This window comes from Mycteria americana, chromosome Z (assembly GCF_035582795.1).
Source record: "Mycteria americana isolate JAX WOST 10 ecotype Jacksonville Zoo and Gardens chromosome Z, USCA_MyAme_1.0, whole genome shotgun sequence".
Classification (NCBI taxonomy): Eukaryota; Metazoa; Chordata; class Aves; order Ciconiiformes; family Ciconiidae; genus Mycteria; species Mycteria americana.
The window spans coordinates 42343170-42363513 of NC_134396.1; the positions used below are offsets into that span (position 1 = coordinate 42343170).

Consider the following 20344-nt stretch of genomic DNA (forward strand, 5'->3'; position numbering starts at 1 on the left):
ATTATACTAAAAAGTTTTGTTTGCTACTGAGATGAATATATACAAAAGACATGTTTCCTTGGAATCTGGGCTTTTTGTGCAATATTAGATACAGATTTCCAGCTTCTCAGGAAAATTAAGTTTGCATACCAGCACAGAATATCCCTGGGACTTCACTCCGGAATATAACAGTTCGTACTTTCTTATCAGATTTCAAAGCATCCACAGCTTTTGACATCTACAGAGAAAAGGAGGAAGGGGAATAACCAAACACTTTTTAAAGTACTTCATTCCAGTACTTCACTTTTATACTAAAAACTATTCTTTTCACTTACCATTTTTAAAAGATTTTTGTTAAGTGCATTCTTGGCATGAGATCTGTTTAATCCAAGCACCACAATTCCTGGAGGGGAAGAAAAATTGTATCATTGTTACAACGTAGTAAAATATATATTATCTATGTAAATTATTATTTTGAAATTATAGAAAAAGCATCTTTGAGGACTGTAAAAAAATGCTAGTGTAATCACTTAACTACTGAGTTTTTGAAAGAAAATAAACTGACTTACATTTTCCAATGTTAAACATTTCAAAGTTCAACAGAAATGACATTTATTTTAAGAACGAAAATATGGCCCTAACACCTTCACATGGAAATAGTGCTTACAAAGGCTGAATGTATAAATACACAATTGTACGCACAAATTCCATGTTTGTGTGTGAAGTGCAGACATGCAATCAGGAAAGATACTTAATTGTAAAGCATATGTTTCCATATTTAGACAGCCTGCCTTCAGAGACTGCTTAAAGCAAGACGTGGTACCACAGCTAAGACTAGCAACTCTGATACAGCTAAAAGGAATTCACAAACACAGAAAGAATGCTATCAATGGGAAACCTAAACTTTTGTTTAAAAAGAAAGAAATCATATAAAAATTCTCCCCCAAGACACAAAAACTGCACTCAATGCTTGGCACACAGCTCCAATCACACATTCACAGCTTCTTTAGTCCAGTTAGAGATCAGTTGTCTCACTGACTGATTACATGCGCATTGGTTTGAATGTTGCAGCAGAAACACCATTTATTTGCCCTTATTTCACCCCCCTCAGCTTAACAGGCATGATTATCAAAACAGGAAAATTGTGAAAAGTTTATCTTAGTAGTGTCTGAGTTTACCAAGCCTGTAGCAATCTTTTACACAATTAGTTCCTGAACACACTAGAATTCCCTGAATTCTAAACAACAGCACACAGTCCTATTAAATTGATCCTGGTAAGGTCTTATCAATCAGGACTTTTTTTTTCACTTGGAGAATGCAGGGGTAAGGGGAGAAAATCAAAGGACTAGGACAGGGACCAGGAGTGAAAGACAAAAAGGGAGCTCTCTATCTCAGACAAAAATGCCCACAGTATTGCCATCAGTCTACAAGATGAAAAAAGAAATCCCAGGAACTCAGTATTTGCCCGTGTATTTACTACTTCACCACTCAGCTTTGCACGTATAATCTATACGTAATCTGGCTCTTGCAGTCTCCACAGGGTGCCTGTCGTGTCATCTTAGTGCATAATCCTTCTTTTATTTCAGGGAAACCTGTCCTCCTAAAGGACTGACCTATCAGTGCTTGAGCCTGCTCCCCTTCCTCTTCTTCCTCCTGCATGTATGTGCACATCTATGCACACAAGATGAGATCAAAGAGAGCTCCTGCTCCTTCTGCAGCTACCAATTTAAAACCAAAGTCCTCCATTCACCAGCTACCACTCTCAAGATTCAAACAAAAATGGTCAAACCCAAGTAGGAGAGCATACATGCCTCTTGCTTGCTCCCAAGGTACAAGCCATTGCTATGTACAAATACCTCCTAAAAAGGGAGAGGAGCCTGGCTAACCCAAATGATCTTCACTCCCTTGCTCTGTAAACCTAAATCCCCACCTGTTCATCCCCAAGGTTGGAAGTAGTCATCTAGGACCTCCTGCAAGGGTCCTTATTCAGCACTTACACAGGAATCTGCTTATGCCGTGCTGACCAAATGGGACAACGTTCAAGTGGTGCTTCTGACTGCAGCACTTTTCTTCTACTGTCACAACTTATTCTTCATGAGGATTACTCCAAATTCAAATACTCCACATGTTCAATTAGGCAAAAGCAGCACCACACATTAAAGGCACAAAAAGACACTTGATCTGGCTTTGATTTTAAACTCTAAGGCACACTGCAAATCCGGTGTTTGAATAAACTAGAAATGCTATCATCCCAAACTGTTCTTCAGTTAGGAAATAAAGACCTTTCCGGAAGCATGTCTTTTTCAATAGCAATAACGCTTTTTAATTACACTTGTAGTTTTCTTCTTCCCATCAGAGCCCAAAGACTTCTGCTCCACCACCAATATTAGTGTATTCAGAAGGAAGTTCCAATTAACATTAAAGAAGATTTAATATTTTTTCCTACGAAGGGATGATCCTTGAAGACAAATCATACAAGTTGATTCTTCTTAGCAGTGTCATATCAAGTCATAAATCTACCACTTCTAGCTCCCGCTCCAGAAAAATAAGATGACACCCACACAGCTGTTCTATTTCTTAAATAGGAAAAGAAGATGAAGCAAGAACTGCAACAGGAAACGCATAAATGATTTACAAGAGAAAACTATATATTGCAGTGAGGTATACAAAAAGACATTCCTTGAATTCTCGTTTGAGTCAGTTTTGTTCTAATATGCCGTTACTATAGTACCTGGGCATCCTTAAAACAAATTCTTGGGTTTTTTAATACTGCAGTAAGATTTGGGAAGTTTTCCCAATGTATTAATCAGTGACTGAACTACAGACAGATTAAGTACCTGCTCAAAGTCACAAAACAGAAATTGAAAAACAGACTTCCTGATTTCCAGCTGAGAATTTAATCCTTCTCCCTTCCCCAGCCCACCCCAGGAATCTCCTGGCAAAAACTGTTGAAGGTAAGTCCTCCCTGTTTTGCGCATTCAAGATTTAAACCCCTGGTCACACAGGTATATCAATTTTAGATGGGATAAATTTCTCTAACCAGGGCAAAAAGGAACAATCAAGCTCCATATAACACTGCAGAGCCCCACCAACCCAATTATAAAGAAAAGAAAAAGAAAAAAGAAAAATGTTCAGACAATACTGCCATACAGGTAACCATTCTGACAAATATTGTTAGTCATACAGAAAACCTGATTATTTTTATGTATTTCAAAATACGTGTTACAGCATCATCTGAAGCACTTAATCATGGTTCATTCTTCCTAAAGCACCCACATATAGGTGTGCTTTCCAAAATCTTTAAAAAAAAAAAAATTGTTTGAAAAATCTATTTGTAAAAGAAAAAAAAAAATTAAAAGTCATCATCACATTCATCAACAAATATCAGCATAAATTCTAATAAGAATAAAATTCCAGTATCTGTATGGTGTCAAAGTGGCAGATTTTCATAGTTTTTCCTGGGAGTCATCTCCACATTATTTCAGAACACTCTTCAGCAAATAATGTGCATCTATTAAAAGTTACATCGACATATTAAAAACTAACCTTCACCCTATTAGCTAGGCTCTCCAAGGGACTAGGATGACTCCCAATGCTGTCTAACATAAGCAGTCATATCCCCGTGTACTACTTCCTCGCCAACCATCAGAGGAAAAGCATATGCAAACATACAATATGTTCCCTGCTTATAAGTTACCTTTGTCAAAAGAGAAAGCTGCCTGTGATACAAGTCTTAATGTTTAAGAGAAAACTATATGAAAGTCATATATAATAAAAACAAAAAAATGTCTTTTAGTGAGATAGATACATACATATATGAAAGATAGCTTCAAAATACCTGTAAATTCCCAGAAACATCCTCATTTCATAGTGTACGCTACATTGGGGATTTGCATATAAGTAGTTCATATTGAAAGGTTCTTGTATTTTAAGAGCGATGGCAAAAATATATGATGCTATCATTACTTAAAACTGCTGAGAGAAAAAAATCATATTTCTTTCTATACTGTACAAAACAGGGTGGAACAATTTAAGTGAAGTGATTAGATCATGGTTTAACTACAGTTTATATCAGCACACAGGAAATGTTACTTTAAATCATGATTTTTATCTGTTTTATCTTGTACTTTTTAGTTTTCAAAAAATATTCATCCTCAATGTTTGGCAGAAACTCATTTAAACGGTTACTTACAAATAAATCCTGTCTTTACACTCATATTAGTAATTCTGTCTGAGTTAGAAAGATTGACTACATCTGTATAAAAAGTAGTTTTGGAAACATATTTATTTGTATTAAGTATACACACTCACACAAATGATCTATCCAAATGTACTTTTTCATAACTAAAAAAAATAACCTGAATTATGCACTGAAAAATGGAGGGAGGATCAGAGAGAGCTAAGTCATTCTTAAGCTTGTCTCGCTTAACTACTCAGATAAACCAAGGTAGGCAAGTTTATTTAGACGCTTATTATTCTAGAATAGTTTCTTAAGCAAAACAAGAACCTATGGCGAGTGTATCATGCACAATTCTGGTGGTTTCCATTGATTGCCTTATCAAGAAGTATTTAAGTGCAAAATCATACAGATGTGTTCCAGGAAGTATTTTTAAAAACACCAAAACACTTTTCAAAATCCCATTATCTGCACCTTTTTTATCCCTAAACACCACTTAACTTAAATTAGTAGATCTCATCTGCTCAGCCCTGCTTTATTTAAAGAGAGCAAAAGAAAGGAAAGCTTTTCCAATTTATCAGCTACCTATCAGTTTCCAGCCTCTGAAGAAACAACTTCAACCGAGACCATATTTGTTCTGCCCATTGTTATGTATGTTAAAATTCTGATTAGGACAAAAAGCTGTCTTAGATACTCTAACTGAACTAAAAGCAGCTGGAAAACATAAACACAAATAGTTGTTCTACTGTAAAAATCTCAATTTTACAAATATTTATATCACATTCCAGCAACTGACACTGCAACACTCGAGTCACAACCACAGAGATATTTCTCCTAATTCCATCTAAAACTTAAAGAGCAAAGCCCTAAGTTCATTAAAATTTGTAATGGGATCACTAATGCAACTTGGCTAAGAGTTCTGAAATGTCAATCGTTGTAATATATTTCAGCCCTAGTGATAATCAAATAGTATCTCAAATAAAGTAAAAGATATGTGTTTAATTAAAAAATACTAATGCACTGACATTCACTATACTCATTGAAAAGTGATACTAAAAGCTTCACGAGTTGCAATATGTTCAGAATACACAGGCATTTTACAATCACATTCTTCAAAAATATCACATCTTTTGTATTCTAGTTCAGTTCAAATTTGGAAGGTGGAAAGTCTTGAATTAAAATTTCAGTAACTAGCCCTTTCAAATACAGTCTCATTTCAGGTTATGCTTAACAATGTCCCAAAAACTGTGGTATACAAATCACATGAAAGTGTTACAAAGCAGGACAATTTGCTACTTTTCCTGCAGGGAAAGATTTGTCTAGACCTACAGGATATATGCCTCTATGTGAGGCAGTTAGTGGCAGTTTTCCCGGCTCCCCAGCATCCTCAGCTGTAAAAGCCCCTGGACAATACATCCTTCTCCAAGTAGCATGGAAAGACTATGCATGGACAAGAGCATAATCACAGCATAAACAAGCATGTGTGTGCGCCGTAAAAGGTAGTCAGAGGGACGGGATCTGTCCCTGTTTGTAGGCAAGAAGTATGCAATGAAAGAATATGATGAGGCAACAGCACTGGGGTCCCACTTGGGAAGGTCTAGAACATGAACTGGTGGAAAAAAGGAATAGTAGGTTGGAGAAGAGCAAGAAAGACCACGGGGGCTTATACGGAGTTAGTGTCCTAATGCAGCAGGGGTATTACATGCTGTAAACAGAAAAAGATACACGAACTTGACACAAAAGGCAAGGAGGGGGGCATGCAGTAGCAGCACGGGGAGGACACAAAGACATGTTTCTTTCGCAGAAATGTGGTCTGCTTTTTGTGCTGCTGAAGGAGCTGCTATGAAGCTTATGTGTCCTTCTGGCTTTACTTCTAGACCCTTGTTCTCACGCTTTGTTAACGAACAGTATTTGTTTCTATTTCCTTCTGAAAGGCAAAGCCAAAGAAACCCCTTCTCCTGAAAAGAATTCATGAACTAAAAATACATTGATTGAATCCTTCCTTATGATAGCCACAGTCGATGTAACACTCCAAATGCTACCTCCACGTTTTGGGGCATTTTTAATGCCACATTTAACAAAGATGTATATTCTGAAAAGGAAAGAAAAAACAACTTCAAAAAGACTTCTTCAAAATAAAAAATAAAAAGAGGTGGGCTACTGACATGCAAAACTTTAGCTAGCTCTGCACCTTTTCTTCAAAAACCTCCTTCAATTCTCTGCACAGTCAAACTTACAGTACCTGCATCAAAAACACTCAGCAATGAACTTAGGATAGATACACAGTACAAAACACCTTCATAACATTACAAAAGCAATTATTCCTAGCTGATTCTACAGCTGGAACACAGTACCTAATTCTATTGCTTGTTGTGTAATAGCAGAAATAAGAATCATGATCTTAGGTAGTGGTAGAAAACACTTGAGTACTTGTTGGAAAACCACGAAGCAAACAAGCAAAAACACTCCTCCAACATTTTACAACTCTTCTTTGCTCCTGTCTTGCCTCTTCCTCAATTTAAAATAACCTTAAAAAAATAAAATAGATGTTTAAAACTAATTCCATGTTCCACAGTTGGTTGAGAAAACAGGACTAAAGAAGTAAAGTCTTAAAGGAACTGGAAAGAGTTGGGAACAGAACAATCACTAAGACAGAAGCGCATTTCAGGATCAGACTACATCATCAACTTTACTGACCCTTAACAGGGACAGAAAAACCTGCCTTCAGATGAAAGCAGAACCTCACTTTTCCTTTGAAAAAGAATCATCTTCTAAGCCTCATGCTAAAATTCGAAGTTTTAAAGTTACCTCTCTGTATATGTATACAAATCTATATATACACATACTCAACTCGCAGGCGTTTGCCTGAATTTGCAGCAAGTCTGAAATAACTGAGTTAACATGCTGAAAGATGTAAATTGAATTGTGCATCTCAACATTTGGTTATTCCAAGACATACTATCCACATAAAGAGACTCCTGCACTGCTGATGAATGGAGCTCCACACTATGGGCCTCTCCATAAAAGCAGGTATAACAGCATGGCTCTAAAAATAAATCCCCAGGAACGGAGCTTGCACTCACTGTTTCTCCACCATTCCTAGCCCTGCTGCACCCAAACGGGAAGGAAGTGACCAACAACACCAAAGGAGGTGAATGAAACACCTCCAAAGGAGGAACACCTCCAAAATCTGGTGGGCACCAAACCAGAAGAGGAAGTACAAAGCATCCATGTTATGATGCACTGGCTCCAGATCACTCTGGAGCACGGCTTTTCTTTCTTTGTTAAACCAGGTGGGTTAAAACAAGACTCTTGGTATAGCTGAGCAGAACAAGGTCAGCAGCAGTTGACAGCACTAAAAGCAAGGATGAAAGTGAGATGGTTACTAGGAAAGCAGCATGAGATGAGCAAGAGTGCTGAAGCCACACTTTCCAGAACAGAAAACGTCGATACAACTTCTGTGTCCTTGTCTGCCCCTGCACACAAGCACATAACAGGTGTGGGAAGCAGCACGACTGTAGCAGTTGCTGCTAAACTTCATTTTCTCCAATTAAAGTGGCCAAGAGATGCCAACTCAGAAGGGTGCACCTCCGACATACAGCCGATACAGTGCAGTACTCTGAAAAAGAAAAGCCAAGAGAGACCACGCTGACGCAGTTCTGCAGCTGCCATGCCGGCAGTTCCCAGCACCCTGCGACGAAGCCGCCGGCCGAGGTGCCGAGGAGGAGGAGCCGCCGCTCTCCTCCCGCCCCTCGCCGCCGGGCAGCTCCCCCGGCGGCCTCCCCCTCCCTGCCCCGCCGTGGCGGCCGCCCCACAGTGCCGCGGCGGCGGCGCGCAGGGGTCACCCCGGCCCGGCGGCCCGGGCGTTGCCGGAGCCGGGGTAGCGGGGGAGGGCCGCCCCGCCGCCACCGCCGCCGCCGGCGCCTTCCCCTCGTTACCTCTGTGCTCGTCATCCAGGTACCGGACTCGCAGCTCCTCCTCTTCCTTCGCCTCGGAACCGTAGCTCCTCCCGGCCGAGGGGAGAGCGGCGGCGGCGCCTCCCCGCACCGGCGCCCGGCGGCCGGGCCGGCCGAGGGAGGAGGTCGCGGCGGCCGCGGCTGCCAGCCTGACTCGGCCTTGCAGGAGGCCCAGGCCGCCCAGCGCCGCCGCCATGCTGCTGCCTGCGCCGCCAGCGCCGCCTCAGCCTCTCGCGACCGCCGGCCCCGGTCCCGCCGCCCACGTGACCGGCTGCGGCACGCACGGGGCGCCGCCGGCCCCCTCCCCCCGCCGCCGAGGCGCGAGGCCGCCGCGCGCTGCCCGCACGCTCCGCCGCCGCCCGGCAGCCGTTGGGGCGTTGCGGCCGCAGGCCGGGCCGCGGGGGCAGCGCCGGGCCGGGCCGGGCCTGGGCGGGCGGCACCGGCACCGGGGTCGAACGGGCCGGCCCCGGCTCTGGCTGGCGTCGGTGGTGAGGAAAGACTTGGTCGCCAGAAGGGACCCGAGGTGTTTCACACGCAGCCTCAATACCGTGCTGCGGGAAAAGTTTCGCATCGGTAAAAGTTGCTCTTCGGTACTGTTGAGAGTTGCCGATAGCGGTGGAAGTTACGCAGCATGCTTTTTTGTGGTGAACTTAGCTAGAGCCCATCTTCAAGGCAACGTGCCCAGGCTTTGCTGAGCCGTATGAGGGGGTGCCAGAATGAACGCGCGTGAACTCTTCCGCTCTTGCTGCTGTCCAAGTGTCACAGCCGCGCCCAGGCCCAGCAGTGGCCTCAGCGCTGCCCAAAAGCAGCTACGGTCAATAACAAACCGGGTAGCGCCTGGTTCTGCGCACGGAGATAGGAGGCTGCTTGCATTGGTTTCCCCTCTCGCTCTACACCCACCTTCCTCTTTTTGGGCACTCAGAATTACTGTTGCTTTGCAAAAGTAAGGATCACATTAATACGACTTGGTATTCAGAGCTGCGTTTAGTTGTGTAAGCAACACCACCGTGGCATCTGGTTGCCCTCCCCATGCACGCTGACAGGCCCGCCGGCATGAAGCGAGTCAAAGAATGTAAGCGGTAAGGGTGGAGGTAGGAGATAGCTGCCAGCTTCACTTGCAAATTCACGTGTTGCAAGACCACTATGACCTGTTTCAAAAGGATGGTAGAATTTCACCCATCCATGTGTCAATACCATAATGTGTAGTTGGGCAGAGTGTACGTATATATTAGATATAAATAAAGAAGTTCACTTGACTCCTTACACAGGACTTGGGAAAGATTGCTATGGCTGCAATTAATCCAGGACAGTAATGAGGGTCCTAAAGCTGTGAAGTTTGTCTTCTTCAAGTTTATTTACTTCGAAGAATTAGGCCTTGAGAGAGTTGAAAACATGCCTTTGCGCCACCCCCTGTTGTTTTCAAAACTCAGTGGTACTTAATCAGAGGGGTAAGGCTGTATCACTTCTGTGCAGAGGCTCAGATGAAGCCATTTTGGTCATCATTTGGGAACTAGCTACTGCATTCCTCTCCATGCGGTTGCTCAGCAGCCCCTCCACTGCCTTCCTTCTGGAGAAATGAAAGTCTAAAAATAATGTCCTGTTTGTTCTTGTAGAGCACCATGAAGGGCAAATGGGGGGGGGAGGAACAGGCAGACTATCGCCTTGCATTTATTATGTTTTACTATTTAAACAGGACTATAGCGTGTGATTAACACCCTGTTCCAGTAGTGCCTGTAGTATGCTAAAGACTTTTCCGGCAGAAAGGAATAAAGAATACCTGTCCTGGAAATTTTGTTCACAGTCAAAGAACATTTTATTTTATGAGAATGAATTTTGAAAGATCATACCCAGTTATGTCAATAGAAACAGAGATCACTATTCTAAAAGATACAGGATAAGGTAAAAAGACATTAAAAGCAGAACTAGATTTACTGCAGTACCATAATGTTGCCTTGAAGCTGAAGGCACACGTGTTGTCCCTGTACAGCTGTCATTTGCAATGGTTCCCAGACTCAAAGACTAGCAAACACTTTCCTGAGCAGAGGTCAGCATATGGAATCAAGCCCAATAGCCTCATATCTGTTGTACAAACACCCACAATCATGGTTAAAGCTGAAAGAATTTTAGAATTACAATTTTCTTTTACACCGTCATTGTTTGATTTTACTTTCTTAGCATAAGAAGTGAAAACAAATTTTGATTTCTATTCACTTTTGCTGCAGTTTCCCACATCTACATTGCTAAGACATGTTTACACCTAGATAAAAAGTTTTATTTCTGATCACCTTTTTAGTGTTTTTTGAAAACAGAATAGTTGTGAAGAGTGGTAATACAGCTATCATTGTAACATAACAAAGTTAAAGCTGTTGAAGATTTTTTGCAGTCTACAGAGTAAATGTTTTTTAAAAATTGAAATTTTAAATTTTTGGCAACAAGAGACATAAAGATGCCTGCTATAGTGGGTCATTCTGTTCTTTGAACAGTGTCTCTGTATTAATGCTTAAAACTGCATGATACTCATATAACTGTGTTTTATTTTGGTAATTTAATACTACAGCGCCTTTTGTAATATTGTATATTCAGTTCCTCCCATTGCACTGACATTCAAGTATGAATCAGGACTCTTGGATGAAAGCAAAGTTTTCCATATTCTCTTGTTCCCTGTTTTTTTTACTGTGGTTTAGTTCTAACAACACAGATTTAAAGTCAAAGTAGTACATGGAAAGCACATTTAGTTACAGAGGGAAAGTATATTGACATGCAGATTATTATTTAAACGTATATCCTAATAAGCAAAAAAAAAATGGAGCAACTGGAACAAAACTGTTAAGTAACTACCTAAATAACATACGACATTGCTTGGTAACCTGATTGCTGCTGCACACAGAAATCCAAATATTGATACTTGGTGATGGGTAAAATAAATTGATTTAGCACAACTGTATAAATCTTGACTCAGCCTCCCTTATGCCCAGAGAAGCAATGTTAGTGTGAATGAAAATAGAACCAGTGTAGATGGAGAATAGCTCAGCAATTCTCTGCACTTAGCTGTTACTTTTAATACGGTCACTCAATCATAATCTAATCCAAGGGAAAAAATCTTGAAGGTTCTTCACCCTAATTAATTTTACATTTGGAATTACCCTGGAAAGCCTGTTCACATCAGGCTGCAGGTTCTCACAGTGTACAGGACTGAGACTGAAAAGGGAAATGTGTAGCCCCATTTTTAGCTTTGCTCTCGGCTTTTGTTTGAAAGTATAGTCTGAAGGAAGGGGGATTTGAGGCTTGGGGTGGGGGGGTGTTTTTTGTTTTTCTGTGGTTTTGATGCAGTACTGTTGCAACTTAGGCAGCACGGTGTGTAGGTGCAGAAATTGGGAGACTGCCTACATGGTTAGTGGAGAGACGTTTTTTCAGAACATTATTCAGCATGCTTCAGTGCAGGGCACCTGCCATGATTCACTTTCTAGAGGAACAATCTCACTCTTAATTTAGGTATAATGGAGTGTGGCCTCTAAATTTAAGATCTAAATTAGGTACCTAAAATCAAGGAGTCTGAAAGTACTTGTGGATGTTCAGTTAGGCATCTAGTATTATTGAAAATACTAATAAAGCATTTGAAATGAGACAGAAAAATAATTGCATGTGTAGTTATACTAATTTGCGACTTTACAGGTAATAATCAAAACGTGCAGACAGTATGTGCATTGAAGTGGGAATAAGGATGAGGAGGAATCTCACCTAGTTCTGAGTTGCTTCGATTTTCTTACACTGTGCATGTAGATGAGGTGTAACAAATAGTTTCATTTTCCCTGGATGAGCACATCAGTGGCAGTGTATAACTAAAGTGAAAAGGGAACACGTTTTAGGGCAAAAACGGAAGACCCAGTTTTGGCTTTTCAAGCTACATCACTTGTCTTTCTTGCAAGTTGGAAATTAATTGTCTCTGTAAAGTGACTGTTGATATTTGAGAGTGAGATCCATTAGCTACCTGTTCTCTAAGCTGGTTTATAAAGGTTGTTTCAATTTCACACCACCTGCCAGGAGCTTTTGTATCTTCTAATTTTCACATATTTGGTTTTTATTAATGGCAGAATTTTACTGATTATTATGTTATCCAGTTAGCACACTTGCATTTCCAAGCTTGATTTTTAACTTTTTTAAAGCCTTTTTGATCTTTTAACATGATACTGCTGAAGAAAAGTCCCTCGTTGTTATGTATTATTAATAAGCATGTAGCACACACAGCGTGTTCCCTCTCTGGCACCATGCCTATTCAATATGTTTTGCAGGCAGCTGTTTCCTTAGATTGTCTATTTTCTTTCTGCTCAGTGCAGCTTTGAGATTATAATGCTAAGATACATGATGTTTTTACAGCTTACCTTTTCTTTTCAGAAATTATTCTTACTAAACTCAGTCTATTTGGATATGCTTACAAGTTTGCTTACATGGCACTTGTTACCTGGTTCCAACACATATTGTTCAAAAATGTACCTATGTTACCTATGTGTCACTTGTGCGTCAGAGCACAGGACAGATTTTGTCTTTGCATTCATGTCAACCCCATTTATTTGTGCTTATACTCTTGCATCTTCAGAATGGAGACAACTGCCTTGGATTGATTTAGTGGACAAGCGCCTGGCATATGTGAGCCAATTACACAAGGGACTTCTTAAAATCCTACTTCCCAAACACGGAAGGTAGAAACAACCAAATTGTCTGCCCATTCTCTGCAGATCACAAACAAGGCAGAATGCTAAAACAATTACAGGAACATAAACATGCTGAGCAAGGCCTCTTGCATGGGTAAATTGGCAGTAGTTGCCACAGAGCTACAATCACGTAATATTGGAAGATCAGAGCCTAAGGAGGGCCTTGGGTACTTATAACAGGAATTGGGCAGATATTTAGTGAAGAAAATATATAGAATGTTTTTTTCGGGGCAGGGCACACAGTTTATCCCAAAAGGGCATGAAGTAAAGGTATTTATTTCTATGGGGCTAGATTTAAGCAAAGATAGTAGAAATAGAGAATTGACCAACAGTGGAGATTCGTAAAAATTGAGATATTTGTATCTAATTACAACTCCAGGTCTTTCAATGCTGCTATGTGTCCTTTTGCCAAAGCTTTTAAAAAACTTTCTTGTGTCTTTAAAGTACCCCAGCAGAGCAGACATTCACCAACTCAGTTAAACAACTGTGCATTCAGGCAAATGCAACCAAACTGCAACATCATGGAATACTTTTCTTACAGCGAATGTACCCTGTTCAGCTGTTTATAAATATTGTCAAAATCATTTATTTTCTTCATGATCGGTCTTCTAGACAAGCTTTTGTATAAAGCAATATTCCCCTCCCATCTTTGTATCCTTTTGAAGAACTCTGGAGCCAACATTATTGTTAACTGTATCTTAGAGGATCTTTGCTTTCGCAACTGAGAAGGCAAGCTCTCATAGGGGGGTCAGTGAAAGCTGCACAAGAAGCACAGAAACCAGGTACAACGCTACTAATGTAATTGGCATTTGATTTAAGATAGTTGATATGAAATGCTAGTAGAAAATGGATTTCCCAATTTTATCAGGGTGCCTTTATGTGTGGTAAAAAGCTATCTGGGCTGCTGGCTAAGGAGGCAGTAAAACAATCCTGTCAGATCTGTGCTGTCTAGAATAATGCAATAGAACTAGGTAGTAGCCCAGAGAAGGAAGCATTTTGGAACAAAGAATTACTAACTTAATAAAAACAATATCTAAATGCAGAGAGTGGGGTTTCCGTCCAAACAAGCATTTGGTGAAATAAAGGGGCAATTCATCTGAATAACATTTTGTTTAAAAGTTTTTGAATTAAAGTAATAAAGGACTTTTCAGTAGAACTCTCAATGAAACAAATTAAAATTACTGTCATCATTAGAATCAGGAGATGAAAAATATTTAATGCTTCTGTCCTGATGTAATGTGATTTCTAGTGGAAAGAACTTACCAAGAAACTCTGCACTGTTTAAAGGCAATACATTTGTCATGAAATCCAGGTCCCTACTAGGAGCTAAGAGAACCGTGGTCCTTTATGCTCAAGTTATAAAATGTTATAGAAAAATCAACAGCACTTCATAGACTGTTTTTGTCAGATGGCATTCTTTATTACTGTTCATGAGCAAGCCAGGAGTTAAGATGTATCTTACATTTCTGAATGGCATAATTACATTTCCCTTCTGTTTGGCTAATTTCTTTTTCTTTTTTTTTTTTTTTTAGGTGGTTTATGTCTAAACACAATAACTGAGCTTATGGTGGATAATATGTGAAGTTTAAGATATTTTCTACCTTTTTGCTAAAAGCTGCAGCATTTTTGAAGAAAATCAATTGCATAGTTACTGCTTGAAAAATATGACGCATTACGCACAAATCACTCTGAAAATAAATTTTAAGCTGTTACGATGTAAAACGTATTTATGTTCATTGCTTTTCCTTTTTAGTCTTTTATGATTAACAGTATGTCATGCAGAGATCTACTGAATATATTTCATTCTTTCTAAGAAATGCCTCACATTCATTTTCACACTATATGGGGAAAACACTGGGGGCTTTTTTGATCTTCTATTCAGTTTCATTAGACATTTCTTTTACATTCTAACCTTAACTGTAGTTTCCTGCATTCTTTACTCTCTACATAGTGATGCAATTAAGACAGTCTGATAAGCTGAATAAGCATTTTCAGTGAAAGCTTATTCTGTCACGTATAAGAACTCTTCTAATGTAAAAGAATCTGAATGACCTAATGACCCGAATTTCCAGGACAGAGCAAAAGGTTACATAATCACAGTTGTTATATCTCACATGTATATGAGAACAGATGAATTGGGATCTACACAAGCTAGGGACTCTATGTTTTGTCAAAATGGTTTAATCATAACTGTTTTTCTACTTAAACACCCCAGTGTAAGTCATTTGTCTGTATAAGAAAGCAAGAGCCTTAAGATCAAGCCCAACAAACCTAACAATTGGTATGTGAAAATAAAAGAAAAATATATACTTAGTGGCTAGTATTCTACGTGCCTAGGCACAGACTGAATACAGAGTTATTCACCAATGCCAGTAAACAGCCATTTCCAACACAGCAGTTTTCAGATTTCTGACTTCTTAACATTCTATAAAGACATGGTTTTGTAGATCCTCAAAATTAGGATCTCATCTAGGAATCAGTTTTTGCAATTTGTGAAAATTAAGCATCAATTAAATAAAAATTATCTACAATAATTAACCTGTCTTCATAGTTAACATTTGCTTTCTGGATAGTATCTTTTTGTGTATGTCACTTTATGTCTGGAAGGTGAAACTATATTCCAGTTACCTTATGCCCTGTGAGGTGTGTTTTATCTGCTAAGCAGAACACAGTATACTGTGTCTTCTCAGCCCTGGCAGCAGCTGGCAAAAAAAGGGTTTATGTATCTAAGCACCTCAGTAAAATGGAAGACTTAAAAAAACCTAAACCAGATTTCCAAGACCAAGCCAGAATGTTAGGCTAATATTGCCCACAGTCTTCTACTTCAGAAATAGCCCATAACTTTCAGAAATTTTGTAGCTTTTGTGCTGTTTCAACAGTATACCTGAAAAAAAGTTAAGAATATGGTTTCCTTCTTCATTGAAGTCTTTCAAACATGCCATTCTCCTGTGTAATATGCAGTCTAACAATAGGTGGAAGAAGTAAAAATGAACAAGAATGGGATGTTTCCATGTTCTGAAACAGTATTTTAAAACTGCTTATTGAAAGAAATTCCCAAGGTGTTCAGAAGAGCTAGTAAACTGTGAACACTGGAATACACATTTAATACAATTGGGTATATTGGGACAGTTCTTGGTGTTATTCTTAATCCATATATTAATCAGACTCTAAGTGTGACCTCAAGATTGATACTTCTTGCAACAGAGATACGGAGTATCCCTGGCACCTTTCTCCTTCGTCATCCTGCACCCTCTGCTAGTGAAGCTTGAAGGAGGTATGCCATACTTCTTTGGATTCATGCATCTTGGGCAGACTAAAATTGACAATCCTTCCAGTAGCCAGTGCACAGAAACATAGAATACCATAGCTTCTTTAACTACAGAATAAAGCTTTTGTAGTTTTCTTTGTAGTTTTGATACCACCACAGCATCTGGATCGTCAGTGACCATGTGAGCCCTGTCAGTATAGCTTCAGTTGAGCTAAGCAGTATAGGATGAGGTGGGAACAAGGTGGAACCTCTGAGGAGATATCACTTCTTACCAGGGTCTGCTTTGACCCTGAAATTAGATTTTTAGTAAAATTTCTAATGCAACCAGTAGCCCTTTAGCCTGGAAAATGTGGAGTAGGAATTTGACCCAACAGAAATCCACATCCGTGCATATGTCTGCACCATACTCAAGACACTTCATAATAACAGAATTCAGCTAAACGGAATGTCATTTACAGAAAACAGGAATTTTTTTTTCATTACATAAATTAGATTGTGCTGGACTAAAAATGTTTTTTTAAATAAGTGTTTTTGTGATCTTTAATATGTTAAACCTATGGCATTTCTTAACATAAACTTACTAAGACAAATTAATGTACAGCCATATTTCCCAACGGTTGCCTGTATTCGTTTTTCAGATTTCAAACTGAAATGTTTTAAACATGATTTTTCAGAGGTGATGAGAGCCTACTATCTCTGCTGAGCTTATTTACAACTGCAAGTAGTCGTGAAAACCCACTGTGTCTTACATTAGATACGTAAGAACAAGACTAATGAATATGTCTGAAACTTTTGGCAGCATCTGAGTGCCACAGATGTTACATCAAATATTGTGAACATCTGAAATAAATAACCACAATGTATGGACCATCACACAGAACTGTAATGTTAAAAAGTGGAAATATATTCAGCATTTATATTCCTTTCTCCACCCTTTTAACAGAACACCATTGTGCTCTAATAAAATCTTGCTTGCTCATAGTCTTGTTTTCCTTTTACTCGATCCTGTGTTGAATTCATCATAATCCTATGTTTAAAGCGTCAGTCTGTTGCCATGGAAATGACTGATGTCACAAATTCAGTTAGAACTTCATGACAGGATCAAATATAAAAAGAAAATGGGACTAGAGAAGAAGAAAACCATTGTTCAAATAGCAAAGCTTAGGTAACAAGCTAAAAGGAAAAAGTACACAGGGATATACAAAGAATAAGGCAATTTATTATTTAAGTCTGTTGGAGGAAAATCCTTTACAATTTTCTCTTTCAAATACAGAGTGACGTTTTTAGAGTTATATGTAAAAAACATACACAAGTGTATCATAAAACCAAGCTTTCTGAACTTTTACACCTTGAACTATCACATATACCAAAAGAGAATTACACAAAATAGCCACAATAGTGACCAAGAAGTCAAGATAGGCAGGTTTTCTTAATGAAAAGAACAGGAAAATAGTTTACAGTACATATATTCTTTATTTATTACTGGAAAAATTAATTGAAGTACCATTTAAAGATTTATTCAAATTAATTTTGGCATGTTCACGAAGTGACATTTCTCTGAGATCAGATTTTGCATCTTTTTAGTCATTTTTACAGTATCTAAAACGTCAATTTCATGGGCTGGCTGAAAACTTCTTACTGGCGGTATTATGTGGTCTGTCAGACTCGTCAGATACAGTATGTCTTGGAGAAAAAATGCAGTTACAAGATGCTCAATGGCACCAAGTGAGCTAGTTTTCCATTGCCGGTATAGAATGTAACGAGCTGTTATGCTGTTATTAATAGAAAACTAGCAACAAACGTAAGAAACAGATTAATGATAACAATTTGAAGACAGAGCAATTTTTGGAAAAAGAAGATGTAAAGAGGTGCTGCAACCTTCCAAATACATTTGTAAAAATCCCAGAAAGTGACAGAGCAATTTCTTTCATAATTATAGGACTAAGGAGCCTTATGAATAGAATACAATTTTAAAAATACATTGTTTTCCTCAGTATTTCCCTATTCGGCTAGCTTAGATTGTTTGCTGCTTACATTGCTTTTTGGATATCCCACTCTTAAGTGTCCACCTTTTCTCATGGACATGCAGGTTCCAAAAGCCTATAGAACCCAGCAGAGCAACTAGGTGTCCTAAAAGTTGGGTGTTGAAATGCTCTGTATCATGACACCCAGCTCACTTTTCTAAGAATTTAGCAGTAAAGTTCACTTTTTATGCCTGAGAAAACTGACGAATATACTGTTTGTAGAGTAACAGAGGCCACAGTGCTTCCATTACAGATGCATCACACAGGTGTTCCTCATAAAAGATGCAGGTAGCAATGTAGACCCTTTCTATTTTGTCCCCTTTCTATTACAGGGACAAATATGCCCAGATCTTGCCTAAACTAGCTGGAATGCGCAACTAGGCCTGAATAGGTGGAGAACCACCATTTACATATGACCTGGGAGATCTAAGAAAGAGGAGTAGAAATCCTCTTGTCCTCTGTTCTATCTTCTGAGTTAGATTACTGTACAAGACAAATTTAGAAACCACTTCTTGTTATTCATTTTGTGCCGTATTTCAATACTTACCCTGAATATAAGCAACAGCAGCAAATTTAAGACCCCAGTGCAAAACCCATTGGAATCAATGGGGAGGTCACACTGACTTCAAAAAAGAAGTTAATTGAGCCAAGATGTTAAAAGAAAAAGGTTGTTCTGTAAAAAAAAAATAAAATAAAAAAAAAATGCTTGGCAATGTTACCAAGTTGGGCACTCTGACGTAGCTTATAGCTAACATATTCCATCTTCATAATAAGAAAGAGTTTATGCTACCTAAGGTTAGCTTATTAGTATCTAATTGGAAGCCAGGCATAAACTTCTTTCAGTCAGCACTTCATTAAATTTACAAGCATTCCCACACACACTTGTATGTGGGATGCAGAATAGATTAGAGATGTTTAACTACTTGGAGGCTGACTTTGGCACGGAGCTATTCATCCAGACCCACTGTTTTTTTCCCTATGTGAGGGGCAAAAGCGGAAAACTATTTGATATTATAGTCAGATGCCGCCTATGTTTGCCTACCTGCCCACATCATAAAACAGTTTACAATTGTAATGAAAGTAGTCATTCAGACTAAGTTTTCCCGTGCTGAATGCCTGCCTCAGGCTTTGGCTAAGTTTGAATCAGAATGGCCCCGTCATTTCTAAGATTGGCCTTGGAGGTAACTGTCTTGAAAGATATGCCAGTTAGCCTTATGTGTCATCTCCATGTCTTGTTACAGAGAACTACACTTTGCCAGTGACGTCACTGGAATGCCAAGGATGTGCCTTTTGCTAACTTTTCACATTTCTATCAAAAGTCATGCAAAATGGCTAAGTTGCAGTATTTCCATCTTGGAGGGCCTACAGTTTAGAAATGAGCTATAGTAAAAGACAGGTACGTTCTGGATAAAAGTGGTGCCATATGGTAATATTGAAGCAGTGTCATAGCAGGAGTGAAATCCATGCAAATATCTGTTAATTTTTTTTCTACTCTGTTTGAAACCGCTTTTAAAGCTACATGGTGTATATAGTGACTATAACAACCACAACAAAGTACTGTCTTTACACATTGCTACTTTTTTTCCCCTCAGTGGGGCAATGAACTGCTCTAAAGTAACAAGATCTTCATATAGCTGTGCAAGATTCTCAAAAATAATATGAATAACATTGTATGACCTCTTAGCATCAGTTCAGGTCATGTCCTCACTTGGAAAGTTTGCAAGAGCTTGAAGATAAATGTGAAAAAATCTTTTGCTTTTAGGTGACAGAGCTATCCATATGAGAGACATCAAGGATGGAGGGAAGAGAATTAGGAAACTCACTCAGACTCTCAGTTTGTGTTGTCCAAACCCGCCTGCTAAAAGTTTTCAAGCAATAAGGTGCAAGATCAATTAATTCTTTGCAATGCTGGGCTTGTCAGTCATAAATGACTTGTAAAATTTCTCAGGGAATTTGTAGGTGACCTTGTTGTCTCCCTTAGTCTGCCTCTCTAAGAAAACCTTGTGTACAGGAATCATAGGTAACAGGGTTTCCATGAGGTCAAATGGAAAGAAGTAAATGCCGTCTGATCTCAACAACTCCAATACCCCTGCAAGGCTGTTATTACTTTTTCATCCTCTCCCAGGAAAATTCCAAAAGAGATCGTAAGACCTGCAATTTTCCCTTCTAATAAGTGCTAAAAATACACTAAAGGACTTTTTGTAAAATTAAACTTTCACCTCTGACCTACA

The 20344-nt window shown here is 39.2% G+C and overlaps 1 protein-coding gene across 1 annotated transcript in view; it reads right to left on the reverse strand.

The window, feature by feature from the left end:
* AUH (AU RNA binding methylglutaconyl-CoA hydratase) overlaps positions 1 to 8447 on the reverse strand; it is a 108880-nt gene extending 100433 nt beyond the window's left edge. The window contains exons 1-3 of the mRNA XM_075527045.1: positions 8095 to 8447; positions 315 to 382; positions 130 to 217 (exon numbers count right to left, since the gene is read on the reverse strand). Coding sequence (XP_075383160.1) covers positions 130 to 217; positions 315 to 382; positions 8095 to 8308 — 370 coding nt within the window. The 5' untranslated portion in view covers positions 8309 to 8447. The remainder of the gene's footprint in view (positions 1 to 129; positions 218 to 314; positions 383 to 8094) is intronic.
* Between the last annotated feature and the right edge of the window lie 11897 nt (positions 8448 to 20344).